Here is a 15,257-nt window from a genome sequence, read left to right on the forward strand (position 1 = left end):
ATATTTTGTTTAAGACTTCATTTCATTTTTGTTTATGAATTCATTTAGGTTATTATAAAGTGTTTCTCAAAAAAACATTGTAAATTCAGGCATTTTAGTCATAATAAATCATGAAATACAGAAATATTCAGATTAAGAGGGAGGCTATGCCAGTTTACATAGTGCTGTTGTGATTGATTTCGACGCCCTTCACTGTCTTGACAATTTGTCGAAGGGTGAAAACCGATTCCTGTGTTAGACATTAAGATAAACAGCTCATATTTACAGACTGTGATTTCCATCTTCTGAATTTAGTGAGAATGTTTTTCCCCCTTTGCAGTTGAGTCACATATATATCGTGAAGGTCCTACAGCTCTCCATGACAACAGCATAAATTGCACTTTTTTATTCTGTTTTTTTACCTCGCACTGTAAAAGTTGCTCCTCGTATATTGAGCGATCCATCTTATCTTGACAGAAAACTGATCGTTTTTTTATGTTGATGCATATTTGCAATTTTCAAAGACATTTCCACACATTCCAGTTTTATATAAAAAGCAGTAATAAATGCTCTGTGTTGTCAAAGGCTGTAATTCTGTGGCTGTTTGTGTTGACAAATGCTACAACCCAAGCAACTTAATCAAGAACACTTAAGCAGTACATGTACAGTTATTAAATGCTGAGTGGAAATAATTGCCTCTAGATGCAGAGATACTAAAATGAATTCATGTATTACAGTTATGCCTCGTCACATCATCAAGTGTCTAATAGAAAATCAGGGAAATGCTGTGAAAAAAACAAAGCTATTGAATCAGGTGATGTAAATGCAACTCTGTATTTGCACATAGATGACACAATGCACTCCTCATATAATACTTCAATTAAAAATGGACATTTACAGATTAGAGATCACTGTAACTGAAATCAGAATTAAGTATAGAGGATAAAAAGAAAGAGAAAAAAGTGTTTTCTGCTTTTTTCTTAAAGAGAGAGAGAGAGAGAGACATACAGCCAAGTGTGCTTTGATATCAGAACAGAGACTTCACTTCATAAGGCAGTTGTTTTGTGTTAAAGTGTGTGTTTTTTTCTTTTCTTTTTGGTCTTTGCACTTTCAAAAAGTACAAATACATGTGTTTATCAGTATATATCCAAGAAGCAATGTGAAGCTTTTCACGTTTCGAATGAGATGAGCAGTATTTACAAAGTGACCAACAAACCTTTTCAAAACAATATAGTAAGCGTGTACCGTAACCTTAAGGTTGCCTTCTTAAAAGAGATTTCAATAAACATTAAAAAAAAAAAAAGAAAGAAATTTCGCCATTCAGTTTGCTCTCATGTTTACCTTTTGGTTTAGCCATATCTCTGAATATAAAGGAATTCATATCCAACATTCTGGCAATTCAGTTCCACATTAAATACAGATATACAGATCTCACAATACAGGATTTGCAAATCCAGATAAAATAGAAAAGCTCGAATTTGAATCTTTGCTGATTGTTGTAACTGTTGGACCACCGTCTCCGACACTTTACATCGGAATGGACTTCTTATTGTCCATTCTCCATCTCGAACAATGACATCACCAAGGATAACTACAGCACCAGCACATATACGTGCTAAGAAACCGTAGGCATATATTCTGACCTAAAATGTTCTTTTCCGTGGATCGTGTAGGCAGTCCATTGTCTCAGAAGGAACCTTTACTCAAAGACACTAAGTAGATTTGACTGTAGGCTAGATCCAACAAGGTTTTCCCAGCAAGGGAATATTCTGGCAATGTACGGCTTCCACATGATGTGCTCCAGTATCTGTTACAATCAAAAATTCTGCTTCTTACAATTGCCGCCCAAAGGAAGAGGGTTCAAAGACAATCTCATCCGCAAACATTTACACGCACACTGACAATAAATTTCTTTTCCCTTTCTCTCTCAACACATTTACAAATACATTCTCAGAGGCAGGCAAAAATGAGCAACAGAGGCTCATTTGAGCTAGCTGCACAGCTGGCTGAGTTCTGGCTCTGTGGAGTTGGGGAGCTTGGCGTTAAAACTCTGGAGCGCTTCCCGTATGCGCACCACCTCGCTGGACGAAAGCTTGAGCCTGTGCCTCAGCAGGCAGGAGAAGAGGTCCAGCGGCTTGTCTCCCGGCGGAGAGAGCCGGTTGATGCGGTCCCTCATCTCCAGAAGCATCAGGAAGGCCGCATCCTGGGATCCCTGCGTGTACGGGTAGTCCAGCTGCAGGATCAGGTCCTTGATCCCCTCTGGATCAAAGTGCATGCTGTAGCCAAAGACCTTCAGACTGTTGATTTTCATGTAGCCCAGGTTGGCCGAGTGGTCATCCAGGTCCAGCGGCTCGTAAAAAAGCGTCTCGTTGACGGCGGGATCGTCAGTGATGATGCGACTGCGCAGGTAGATGTGCACCGTTTCGAAGAAGGACTTCCATTTGCTGCCAAGAGCGAGGGTCCAGTTGTAGCACTGGAGTGAGGCATCCAATTTAGTTCTTTCCCAGTCTGGGAAGTCCTGCTGGTTGACGGGCATAAACCAGCTCTCCGAGTGGCTGCCCCCGAAGGGGTTGACATAGATGGCAGGCACGGGTTCCAGCGTGCTGTTCTTGGTGGAACAGATCTGGAAAGAGATCCCCATCAGCATATGGATGAGGTTGGACTTGTTCTTGTTGCTCTTGAGGGTGAGCAGCATGCGCTTCCTCCACGCCGGGTTGAACCAGCTGCCTAGGCGCACGTCGTTGCTGATGTAGATGGCGTGGACCTCCATGCGGCTATCGAGCCTTTGGAGGAGGTAACGCATCTCTGCGTCCGGCATGTCAAAGTCAAAGTTGACGTAGTGGTCCAAAGAGTTGGCGATGTTAGGGCGGCAGAAGCCCATATGGAGGATGCTGCCTGGGAGGCATGTGCCGCAGCGGGTGATGTTGTCCGGGGCGCAGGATGAGCAGAGGGTCCCCTCACCCACCCTACATGGCACGGTGCCCTGGCAGACAGCGCGTTGCTCTGCGGCGCAGATGCAGCCCTGCAGTTCCTCAGAGAAGGTGCCGTGCACACCATGCTCGCTGCAGTACAACAGAGACTGGGCTTTGTTGAGCCAAAAACCCAGAGTCCTGCAAGAGAGAAGGTGATGATTACAGATGAGATTAGTTCCTGAAACTATGACAGGCTTGGCTTTACTAAATGAAGATAAAATCTAAAGATTTCTGGGGTTGTTGTTCAGTTAACATGGTTTAGTCAGAACTTGACATCATCATTGTTTTCTTGGTGGTAAATGAGGCGTTCATTTCCTCTTGCTGATTGATACGAATATTAATCGAGTGCTGATAGCCTGTTCTTTGACAAATGTAAATTGTTCCTAACCAGTAGAGGAAGTGAGTCTTAAAAGCCTTTGGGGATGCGTGTGAGGAGATGGTGCATCATTTTCATTCTCTTTTATCCAATTTAGCAAGAGACAAGTCACTTAAATAAATGCTCCAACTCCATGGGCTCTCCATTATCTTCCTACTCACTTCACAACTGTTGACGCATACTTAATGCCATGCATATATAAATAAAATGTCTTGCATCGCATGCCCTTTCTGTTGGCTGCCTACCTGTGGGATTTCATTTCATCTGGCTTTCCTTTTGTCCTGGACTCTTGAGTTTATTAATAATATTATAAATCCACAAATGTAGCATGTTCTTCTTGTTCATGAAAGCATTTGATGTCAAGATGTAATTCAGGTGGTAAATAAACCACTAAGCAGTTTAAACTGTGTTGACTTGTGTGTGAATCTTCTATTTTGATGAGAAATCCAGTCAGTTGTATGGTTGTATTTTTTTTTTTTTTTTTTCATTCAAATAAACTGAATATATAAATAAAACAAAGAGAACTGCATTTACTTATGTCCATTTCAGTTCAGAAGAAATTCTTAAAATTTCTTTTAAAAGAAATTCTTAAACTTTCTTGGGAGAACATGATACTTTGCCAGCTGTTATGAAATTAACCCTAGAATTCATGCTTTTATATATATAGTCAAACCAAAATGTATTCAGACACCTTGAACATTTCATTCATTAATACAGATTATTTACTACAGTTTAAATAATGGTAATAAAATATGACAAGATCTCAGAGTTAAACTGTGACAGGAAAAAAATAATCTTAATTATGTCAGATAACACTTAATCAAAACATGGTCAGGTCAAAGTGTCTGAATAATTTTTGTTTCCAAATTTTTATCAATTTTACTGGTAGTCCTCTGTATGAAGATTTTTTGGGTATAATATGCCTCAGTTTACTTTATTTTGCTATCCTCATTTACATAAATGAACAATAATGTCCTGCACCCACTAGTAAAAATATATCAAAAATATCAGAAATGTCTGAATAATTTTTGGTTTATATATAAACCACATATATATATATATATATATATATATATATATATATATATATATATATATAGTAGTCAGTGTGCTGTTTGTATAGCAGTATAGATTTACTGTCCTCTGAAAATAACTTAAACAGCCATTATTGTCAAAATAGCTTGCAACAAAAGTGGGTACACCCTAAGTGATAACAGTTGTATGTCGTTTAACCATGCAAAGTCACATGTCCTATTCATCATGTTCATGTTTTTGTCTGCTTGACAGGACCATACAAATGTGTGGATATTGTATTAGAGCAGTTAAAATTTGGTGCTTTGAGTCCAATTCTCTCATACTGATCACTGGATGTTCAACGTGGCACAGGTATATTATGGGCAGTGTGAAATGTGAATAAAGATACTGTAACCCAGGATTCTATTTACCCGGGGTTTTGAATGACCCAGGGTTAACTATTTCAAGTGTGAAAAGCCCTATGGCTCAGTTTGGGTGAGTTCTAGTGTGTTTTTCCTTGTGCAGGTGAAAGCCGTCTCAATGGAGTGAAAGTCTTCAAGCTGAAGGATGCTAACTACAACCTGTCACTCGCGTGGAGCTCTTGATTATAGTGTGCACACGCTGACCACTCTTCAGGCACACCATTCAGTCACTTTAATATCCTCCAGTCTCCTCTCTCTTTGTTCTCCCCACAAATTCAGATATCTGGCAACCTTTTCTTTGCAGAATCAAAAAACAAATAATTGTCTATAAGAACAACAGCTGAACCATGCAATAGTGCAGCTTCAATACCTCTAAGCCATAGTCTAAATAAACCACACAATGTTGTATATATTGAGAATGAAACAGCCAACAATCTTATATACGTCTTATATAACAATCTCCCACGTGCATCAATGAGCCTTGGCCGCCCATGACCCTGTCGCCGGTTCACCACTCTTCCTTCCTTGGACCACTTTTGATGGATACTGACCACTGCAGACCGGGAACACCCCACAAGAGCTGCAGTTTTGGAGATGCTCTGACCCAGTCGTCTAGCCATCACAATTTGGCCCTTGTCAAACTCGCTCAAATCCTTACGCTTGCCCATTTTTCCTGCTTCTAACATATCAACTTTGAAGACAAAATGTTCACTTGCTGCCTAACATATCACACCCACTAACTGGTGCCGTGATGGTGAGATAATCAGTGTTATTCACTTCACCTGTCAGTGTTAGTGTTATGCCTGATTGGTATATATATATATATATATAAATATAATAATATATGTACACACACAAATATTATGTAAACACAAACTCTCATGTTAGATTAGATTAATTAGATTTGAAAGAGTTTTTGGATGAGCTATCTATTTAATTGATGTTTTCTAAATCCCACATTGTACATGCTACTTTATATGCTTTGCAAAAACAACAACAACAACAACAACAAAAGATCATATGTCCTTGTACCTTTCTCTAGGCAGGCTGATCTTTGGCTGTGTAGGACAGCGCTTGCTGAGAGTGAAGAGTTTGCGCACTATCTTGATGGCTTTTCCCAGCACCACTTTAGTGCTCGCCTCCAGCAGACCATAACGTCTCTGCAGGACCAGATCTGATGTCCAGAACTTTAAGACGGCAGAGGTGTTTAAAAAATGATCTGTTGGCAATTTCTTGAGAAAGGCCTTAAACTCATCTGAAAAACAGAAGGAGAGGGAGAAATGTTATTATGGTTATTATTCTGGTGAAACCTTGGAGAAGGTGAATATATTGAGCTGTTATGAGCTTCGAATCTAGTGAGATAAGAGAACATGAGATGGCTCATGATATGAATGCATGAGTTATTGAGCGACTCATTGTGGGTGTTGTAGGGAAAAAAACTGCAGAGACAAAAATGTTGATCGTTTGACTCACTACATATCACCAAACTATATAGCAGCAACATAAAGTGAGGTTTTATTAAAACCTTTGACAATCACTGTGCACTGCTGATTGATCACTACTTGAAATAAGGACAAGCTAATCTGTCTTCAGCACAGAGAGTTTCGTTGAAAAACTCATACTTCTTAACAGAATTCCCCAACACCTTCCACTGCAAAATGTTATACAAGCTGTAAACAGTAAAGCATTAGGGGAATTATCAAATTTGAGTTATCAGGCGTTTGGGCCACTTAAAAAGACATTAGCATTCCTCAGAAAAGGAGAGAAATGAAGACATTTGTGCAGCTCTGAGGAGACGAACTCCGATCCCCCCGAGTTTTTTCATCGTAAAGCCAAGCAGAAAGAGCTCCATTGGTGTCACAGTGCATTACAATGTGCAATGATCCCATGAGCACTGAGCCCAGAGGCTCCCACGCACAAGACTAAATCACAGAGATAACATTAGCATTGGCTTAGACTCTGTTAAGCTCAGTTTAAGCTCAGATTCCCCTTTTCTTCTTCTCTTCCCCTGTCATTTTGTCTAAGCATGTGTGTCTGTTTGACTCTGACAGCAGAAGAAAAGCCTACAGTGACCAGTGTCACAACATAATTGTATTACAATTATCAGGGTGGTCTGGCAGTGCATAATCATGTTGTTTGCTAATGTGATGTTGGTTATATAAAACTAACAATGATACATGTGTGCCTACTGAATCTCTAGCATGAAAGCATTTTCCTCTGCACACATTCTTCAAAAACAATATACATACATTTATTAAAACAATATTAATAATGATATTTATCATTATTTTAAAAAGTTATTAAAGTATTTTGCTTTTTTAGTTATTTACTGGCAATTTTTTTTTTCCAATAAGTTATTCAGTTTGGTTATTTGGTTAGAAAAAAAGGCTTTGCATGAATGAGCTCAATGACATTTCATTTTACAGTTATTGTATTTAGATGATTCTTACATCTGAACAGTTCCTTTATCGCTCCATGAATCTGATCTGCAGCACACTTGCTTTCATTACGTGTTAACAAAAGCAAGCATTTAATATTTACATGTATATTCCAAACCTAAGCCTACAGGGGCTGAGATCAGGATTGTGGTATGCTATTGCAACCCAATAAAACCATAGCGGTTCGTTCTGTACCTGATCATATAACTACTGTCCCTTTCCCACATACCGACATAAAATGTAGCCATATGCAGCAGTGCTTTTATGAGATTTTCTCACTCCCTCTCTCTCTTCCCTCTCTCACCACCTTCCTTCTTTTGCCTTCCATTGTTTAATAGTCAAATCTCTCTCTCTCTCTTCCCAATCTCTTTATCTCCTTGCCCATATTCTGCTGGAGATCTCATTATTCACAGCAGCACATTTACAATTTGAACTTTTTTTTCCCTTTTCTGCCATATTCTGGCATTTATGGCTTTATGTTCAAATTTACTGACTATTTAGCCCTTCCTAAAAATGTCAGATGAAATGATGAGGTTATTTTCCTCAAAACACATTCTCATTTTGTACATTAGTACTTCAAATTTCTATGAACAAGGAAAAATGGGAACTTGCACTAGCTGTCTATGCACATGTAATGACATAACCGCATTCATGCTCATTATGTTCAAAAAAAGAAACACTGATTCCTCTTGATATAGCACAGGCCTGAATGCTGGTACAGGTGACGATTGTTAAATGTGTCTGTTCAGAATTAGGTCCCTTTAATGGGAAAGTAGCATAGGTGTAATTTGTGGGTGGGACATGTGCCCATCAGTTTTTGAAACATCTCGCGGTACAGATGTAATACAAATTAAATGTCTCTAGTTGACTAGCAGAGAATTAGTTTAATTCCATTGTGTTAAATAAGAGGCGTTCTGGCACACAAATGTGTTCCTGCTCTTGATATACAATCACTGATGAACATCTTTGGTTTTAATAATAATAATAATAAAACTATACAAGGGTGGATTAGATTAGAATCCAGAACCTCTGGCACGCTTAACAAAAGTTCTACCATCACGGATCTATGTATTTATTTTCTAACATGAAGAATTTCGGGACTAACTATATATATTATGGTAGATATAAGGATGAAACTATCACAATAAACATGAGTTCTATGTCGATAAATTAAACTCAATGTACTATTGAAGGTCCCACTTCTCACTCCTGTCTCACCCACTTTTTAAAACAAAGTTACACCAATGAAAAGGTACTTGTGTGTATACTGTATGGTGAGTTCATGGTTACCATGAAACAACAACAGCCCCTTCTTATATAGGATCATGGAGGAGAACACTTTGACATTTACACTTTACCTTATAGTTATTTCTTATATTGCATCCTGTGTTACATCTTCACGTGGTATGGACTTAGAAAACTACAAAGACAGCTGAAGGAAAAGGAATCAATACTGTCTGCTGATGTAACTATAGACTGTCAACTACAAACTATCATAGTGTCAACACTCTGAGACTGGACATCAGGTCAAGATAAGACAGACTTTGTAGTGTCTGGACCAATCAGACACACAATTATTCATTATATTTAATGAATTATCCAGAAACTCACTCTATCAAAGTCCTGTGAACCCATCCCCCTAAAACTGCAACTAGCATCCCAAACGTAGCTAACAAACAGGCAGAACTAGGTGTCCTGTTACGGGACACAGGAAAACTGATAAGAACTTTTACGATCAGAAAGAATTTTTCTGATCGTAAAACAGCATTCTTTCTGGGAAGGACAAATAAACTCTCTTAATCCTATATATTCTATATATAACCACTTGAGATATGTATAAACGTGTATCCAATTTTCCCATCTCATGACATTCCTTTTATAGGCTTTATTCTATGTATTAATTCTCTCTTTTGAACTATTTTGGTATTAATGTTCCAGATTTGCAAATTTATAGTTGAAACTGAAATCACATGGGTAGCATGTTTGGGATCTACGGACTCCAACTTTCGTTTCCTATTTGGTAATTTATGTTACATGTTACTAACTCTGTGACACATTAGTATTATAAGAATATAGAAGGTTCTTCTCTCATTCATCCAATCCAGTGTCTTCAGTGTGTTCCTGCCAAAGGCACAAAGACTCGTAAAATTCCCTCCAAGAGAACAACTCCTTATTGGCTCAGACACCTCAAGAGGGTGTGACATCTTCACCCTTTAAAATTACTGATCACCTTTTTCCTCTCTTTTCCTGTACTGAAAATGCTGATGTGAAGATGATGCTGTAAGAAGCTAGAAGCTTCTAAGGAACCCCAAGTTTATGTCAGGCTTCAGTCTAGACCTTCCATTCACCAACGATCCTCTGAATCCAACTAGTTCTCTTTCATCAAGACAATATCAGCAAAGATTCAATGGGAGCCTCCACAAATTGCATCAGGACAGTTTTAATTCAAATGGGCGAGACATGCAAGTATCAGACTTAGTCTCATTATCTGATACATTGAGTATCCTTACCCCTTTTAAAGAAGGGCATGTTAGAACTAAACTGATGGTTTGCTCAAGGCTGTTGATCTGCTGAATTTCAAACAATGCTTCTTGCTTCCTGTACTCTGCTTCAGCTCTCTCCTTCCCTTGGTAAACTATGCATGTATGTGTGTGAATGTTAGGTGTTTAGTCTAGGTAATAAAGTCTTGTTCATGTCACACGTAAAGTTGTCCATGTTTCATGCTCATATACTGGAGCCCCTAATTACTGAGTAGTGCTGTACAATAAGATTGTTATTTCCCATAACCTGGAAATGAACATTTCTTAGAAATAATAAATAATTAACACTGAGTGTCAATTGGCCAAACAGGTTAATTGATTGTAATATTAATTTTATTACATTAAGTTAATTTTATTATCTGATCCAAATATTTATAATTAATTATAATTAGTTATGATTAATTTATTTTGAGCTAATTTGCTACAACTTCATTTATAAATATGATTCATCATTTAATCAAATGATTAAATAAATGAAGGAATAATTTAATAAAAAAAGTCACAAGTCCAATTATTTAATAAATTTCAATATTTGTTGGTCAAAACATTTTGATAGTTTTGCTCGGGCTTGACGATTTTTCAGATTTTTTCTATGAATATGAATTTAATGTTTTGCCTTGATTTTTATTATTTTAAAATCGAGAAATCATGTTTTTGAATAAAAAATAGACATGTTGACAATACAGCAATGATAACCGTTCAGAGAAGTTTGACTCGTTAAGAACACATCACTAGAGGCTTAACTTTAGCGGCTGTTCACTGAGAAATGCGTTATTGCTTTAATAAAAAAAAAAAAAAAAAAAAAAAAAATTATTAAAGGATTAGTTCACTTTAAAATGAAAATTACCCCAAGCTTTACTCACCCTCAAGCCATCCAATTTTCACCTTACAAAGAAAGTATTCGTACTCGCAGTTCAAAGTGCTTACATGTCATACACCTTCTGCTTAACTGACACGACGTCAGATACACTGTCTTCCTAAGTTGAATATGGAAGGCGGTCTGGCGGAAGCTAGATATTTTACTTTTTAACTTGTTAAATATGGAAATTTTTCTTACACAAACACATCGCTTTGCTTCAGAAGGCCTTTAATAACCCCCCGGAGCCATGTGGAGTACGTTTTGCTTTGGATGGATGCACTTTCTTCAGCTTTATACTCATTGGTCCCGTTCACTGCCATTATAAAACTTATATGTGTCAGGATATTTATTAATATAACTCCGATTGTGTTCATCAGAAAGAAGAAAGTCATATACATCTAGGATGGCTTGAAGGTGAGTAAAGCTTGAGGTAATTTTCATTTTAAAGTGAACTAATCTTTTAAATGTGAGCTGAACTTTTTTTTTTTTTTACTTGACTGCTGCGTCTTTAGAATGCCGTTTCATGGGTATTTTCTGTTTTGACAAATCATTTGGTGCTAATAATAGCCTATTACTAGTGATATTTATTGCTATTATTTTTTGGCTAAGAAATATTTAGCATTTTTCTTATTTTATATTATTCATGAGTATAGGATATGTTTCAGATTTGTTGTTTGTACAACATTTGCCTTCATATTTCATGCATATTTTCTGCAAAGATATTTAACAAATAACAAGTCATTTAGACCCTTTTTTTCAGATGAACTATTTTTATTGATTGTCAGACACTTTTAAGAATACAACACATTACATCTGTACACAATCAACATTTTTATCCCGATTTACACACTTCAGGTGTGGAATAGACTTGGAATCACTTGGAATAGAACTTTTTTTTTTTATAACCAAATGGTTAGTAAAGAGAATGTTACTTGAATCATATTGTAGTTACATTTTTAAGTTGACTAGTTAAACATTTTTAAAAAATCGAAAATGAAACCGTGAATCGTTCTGAAAAAAAAAAAAAAAAAAAAATCAAGATTTAATTTTTTTGCCATATTGCCCAGCCCTAAGTTTTGCATGTTACCTTTTACATTTCTGCTGTTCTTAGCATTGTTTTGTGTTTCATTTAATTGTGTTTCATTTAATTTAATTGTTTTACCATTTAAATTGTGCTGTTTAATGGAATATTTCATTGTGACAGCTAGCCCCATTTGGCAAAAGGTGGAATTAACTGTATTTTATAGCAAAAGGCGAAATCAACAGTGGAAATGTACACGTTTTTTGTTTTGAAGCCAAGATTTTAAGGTATGTGCCTATATTGAAATTGACCCATCCAGAGAAATATTCACTGGAGCAAAAAACTGTGACAACTAGCCCCGGTCTCCCCTATAGTAATCTCACAGGGAAAATCTAACATGGAATGAAGACAACGGAACTATCAGATGATCCCCAACAAAGTTTTTCTTAGACAGCCGTGATTTATTTGAAATGAAATCTCAACAAAAACCCAGTACAATTATTTGTTCTCCTTTATTTCAGATATTCAGTTTCAAAGTGCCTCTTAGACTTGAGCTAAATGTGATCATTTTGTGCATAAAGCTGCAGTGATATGCCTTTTTTGTGCATTAGACAGCTGTCTAACCGAGCGTCCCTGCAGGTATGGCCTGATTTAGTTTTGTAATTATAAGCAAACCATCAGAGCGGTGCAAACTATTCTCAAGTAGATGCAATGAGGAACTTTAACTTTGGATATCAGGCTGAAAGCAGATGCAGGCAATATTGTTGAAATTACCTATTATAAAACGGCCTTATATATATTTTTTCTTTTTTATCAGATGCAAATAGGGCTCGCAAATTCATTATAGCTGTAATGAACTGTTTTGCATCTAAATAGAAAGAAACATAATTATCAGCCCCAAACTCCACAGAAGTTGCATTTAGTACAAAGAAGTTGTTTGGAATTTCTTCTACTAGTTTACAGTCTTTTGACATAACTGTTTAAAAATAAATTAAACTGTTATGTCAGGACAAAGACATATCAAGGATGTACCTTCTGCCCTTCAGCTTAGTATTGCTTGGATTTTTTTTTTCTTTCTCAACGAGAAAGCAGGACACCTGTATAATATATTCAAATGAGCGCTTTTTGCTCTTCATGGGAGGAAGCGGTCTTGTTATCTTCATCGGACACCCTGCAGAACACACAGTGCCGCCTGGCCTCTATACGTCTTTTATATCTCCAAGTGGAATATGAATTTAAAGCCGGTGAAAATTTGGTGGCTCCCAGAGGACAGGGCATAATTCACAGATTGATCAAAGCACAAGTAACGGCGGGGTGGCTGAATTACGGCTCGTCTGGAGAAGCTGACTATAGTGACAGGGTCCTGATTAGACATTTCTCGCAGTGTTAGAACGAAATGAAGGATATTCGCTCTGTTAATCAGTCAACCGGGCACATTTTTTTCCCTGAACATTAATGCAGAATTGAGTTTTCCTTGTAATTGCAGAAAAAGACATTTGTGACATGAACAAGACACCGTTTCAAGTCTGTGGAAGGAACCGAGGTATAGTGAAATAAGCCTGGCAATGAGAGAATGACAGATTTTTATGGACTCACCATTTCAACACATTCCAATGACAACCACATACGTATGTGTTGTTACATTTCTAGGCATCAACCCAAGCCTTTGAATCATACTGACAAATAAAAGTTGGCTTTGTGTATATACAAGGTAATCTCGTCAGTGAAATTACTGCATCATTTTCCCCCAAACTAGTCACATGCAAAAGGATGCGAAGTGAACAATGGAGCTAATTCTTCAACTAATGCTACATTTCATTTACCTCGGATTGGAAGAATAATGTAGGAGCTGGGAATGACATCACACCCAAGGTGCCATGTTCCAGTACAGAAGTAAAAAAACTAAGATGGATGCCCCCAGGCAAACCTTTGTAGTGCTTGCTCTTTCAGAATACAAACACAACATTTTTTTGCACAGGTAATGCCTAAATAGCATGTCCACAAATAGAGGTTGGATAGTACTGTGTGTACCACTGAGTTTATTGAGACACAGACAAACTGAAGTGCTAATAAACAGTATTTTACTACCATTTCACTGCACTGAGCAGCCATATTGGATTCTTAAGTCAGGGTTGTTGCACTTCTCCTAAGCATGGGCGGAGGGTGAACCAACTCTAGATGTGATTCCTCCTTAAAAACACATTTAAATAGAATGTCATGAAATAGTTATGCGTTGCCTATCAACAACATCCCAGCATAAACACTCTTGTTAATAAAGTGGTCATGTTCACAAACCACTATAATTTGAACAGGCAAGCATATGTGATTTGGCATGGCAGCCAGTTTGAACAATAATAGCCTATTGCCTTACCCTTACCTAATGCAGCAAAACATACATTTTTTTTTTTAAATTCTGAATGGATTATTGCCCAGAAAGCATGCATAGAAGCTCCCTTTTATAATCACTAAGCTGTCGCTTATCTTAATTCGTCTCAATCTCACAAAATTCTGTATTATGCTGACTGTATGATAAATATCTTATTTAGCCTACATACAGTCTACACTTTTGTTGAGGATTTGAGTCTCAGCACTGGACAAAAATCAAAATAAAACATCAGATGTGTTTGTGATTCGCTCAACACTGAAAGAATATGTTGTAAATAGAAAAACCTATTTATATTAGTTCCGACGCTCTCAAGAGCACAGTCACCGAATCTGTTTATGTTTATGATGAGAGTATTTGCGAGAGTGAAGAATTCAGTCAGACTTCAGCTCAACTCTGGTGTTTCAGCGATTACTAATCTTAATGCCTCTGATTGGCCATTGCATTCATAAGCTCAACTGATTCGTGTGTGAGTGGTTATAGTGCACAACACTGTAAAATGCATGAAATGGTTACGTGTTGCCTATCAACAGCCTACACATCCCAGCATAAACACGCTTGTTAATAAAGTGGTCATGTTCACAAACCACTATAATTTGAATAGGCAAGCATATGTGATTTGGCATGGCGGCCAGTTTGAACAATAATAGCCTATTGCCTTACCCTTACCTAATGCAGCAAAAGGAATTTTTCCTACCCTGATTTTAGTCCTCTGATTTGAATTATCTAACATCTCTGCATATGAAATAGCTAAGTATTACTCTCTCAAAAACTTTTACCACGTTTTTACTATTACAGTTCTCAAGAGTAACTAATCGTGAAAAGTGCTGCATTACATTTAGATCTATGGCATTATATTTCGATCGTGACATGAAAGATTGCACTGATGAACAGCCGATCACAGACATGTTGTTGAGCACATGAAAGCAGTGATCTCATCATTGCAACTCAATTTCTGCACACTAACGAATGCTTTCATTGTTACTCACAGTGCAAACGCGATGTAACTAAGAGATTCGTTGAATAGCGATTGTAAAGGGAGCATTCTTTGATCGCTTTCTTTATATAATTTAATCACCGTTTAAATAACAGATTATTTCAGAAGCTCAGGTTTTCACAAGAGCAGTTCACATGTTGTTTTGGTTTAATTTTGCACTTTTTGTACCAAAATTAGATGTCATTTAGTCAGACTACAATTGACTAAAATGTATGAATATGACATTTACTTTTAAAGATTAAATTTATGACTAAAA

General features: G+C 37.1%; 1 protein-coding gene across 3 annotated transcripts in view; it reads right to left on the reverse strand.

Moving 5' to 3' along the window:
* Positions 1–221: 221 nt before the first annotated feature.
* brinp2 (bone morphogenetic protein/retinoic acid inducible neural-specific 2) overlaps positions 222–15,257 on the reverse strand; it is a 115,392-nt gene continuing 100,356 nt past the window's right edge. For all 3 annotated transcript variants that reach the window (XM_048163230.1, XM_048163231.1, XM_048163229.1), the window contains 2 exons: positions 5,796–6,018; positions 222–3,089 (listed from right to left, as the gene is read on the reverse strand). In XM_048163230.1, coding sequence (XP_048019187.1) covers positions 1,970–3,089; positions 5,796–6,018 — 1,343 coding nt within the window. In that variant the 3' untranslated portion in view covers positions 222–1,969. The remainder of the gene's footprint in view (positions 3,090–5,795; positions 6,019–15,257) is intronic.

This window comes from Megalobrama amblycephala, linkage group LG17 (genome assembly GCF_018812025.1).
Source record: "Megalobrama amblycephala isolate DHTTF-2021 linkage group LG17, ASM1881202v1, whole genome shotgun sequence".
Lineage (NCBI taxonomy): Eukaryota > Metazoa > Chordata > Actinopteri > Cypriniformes > Xenocyprididae > Megalobrama > Megalobrama amblycephala.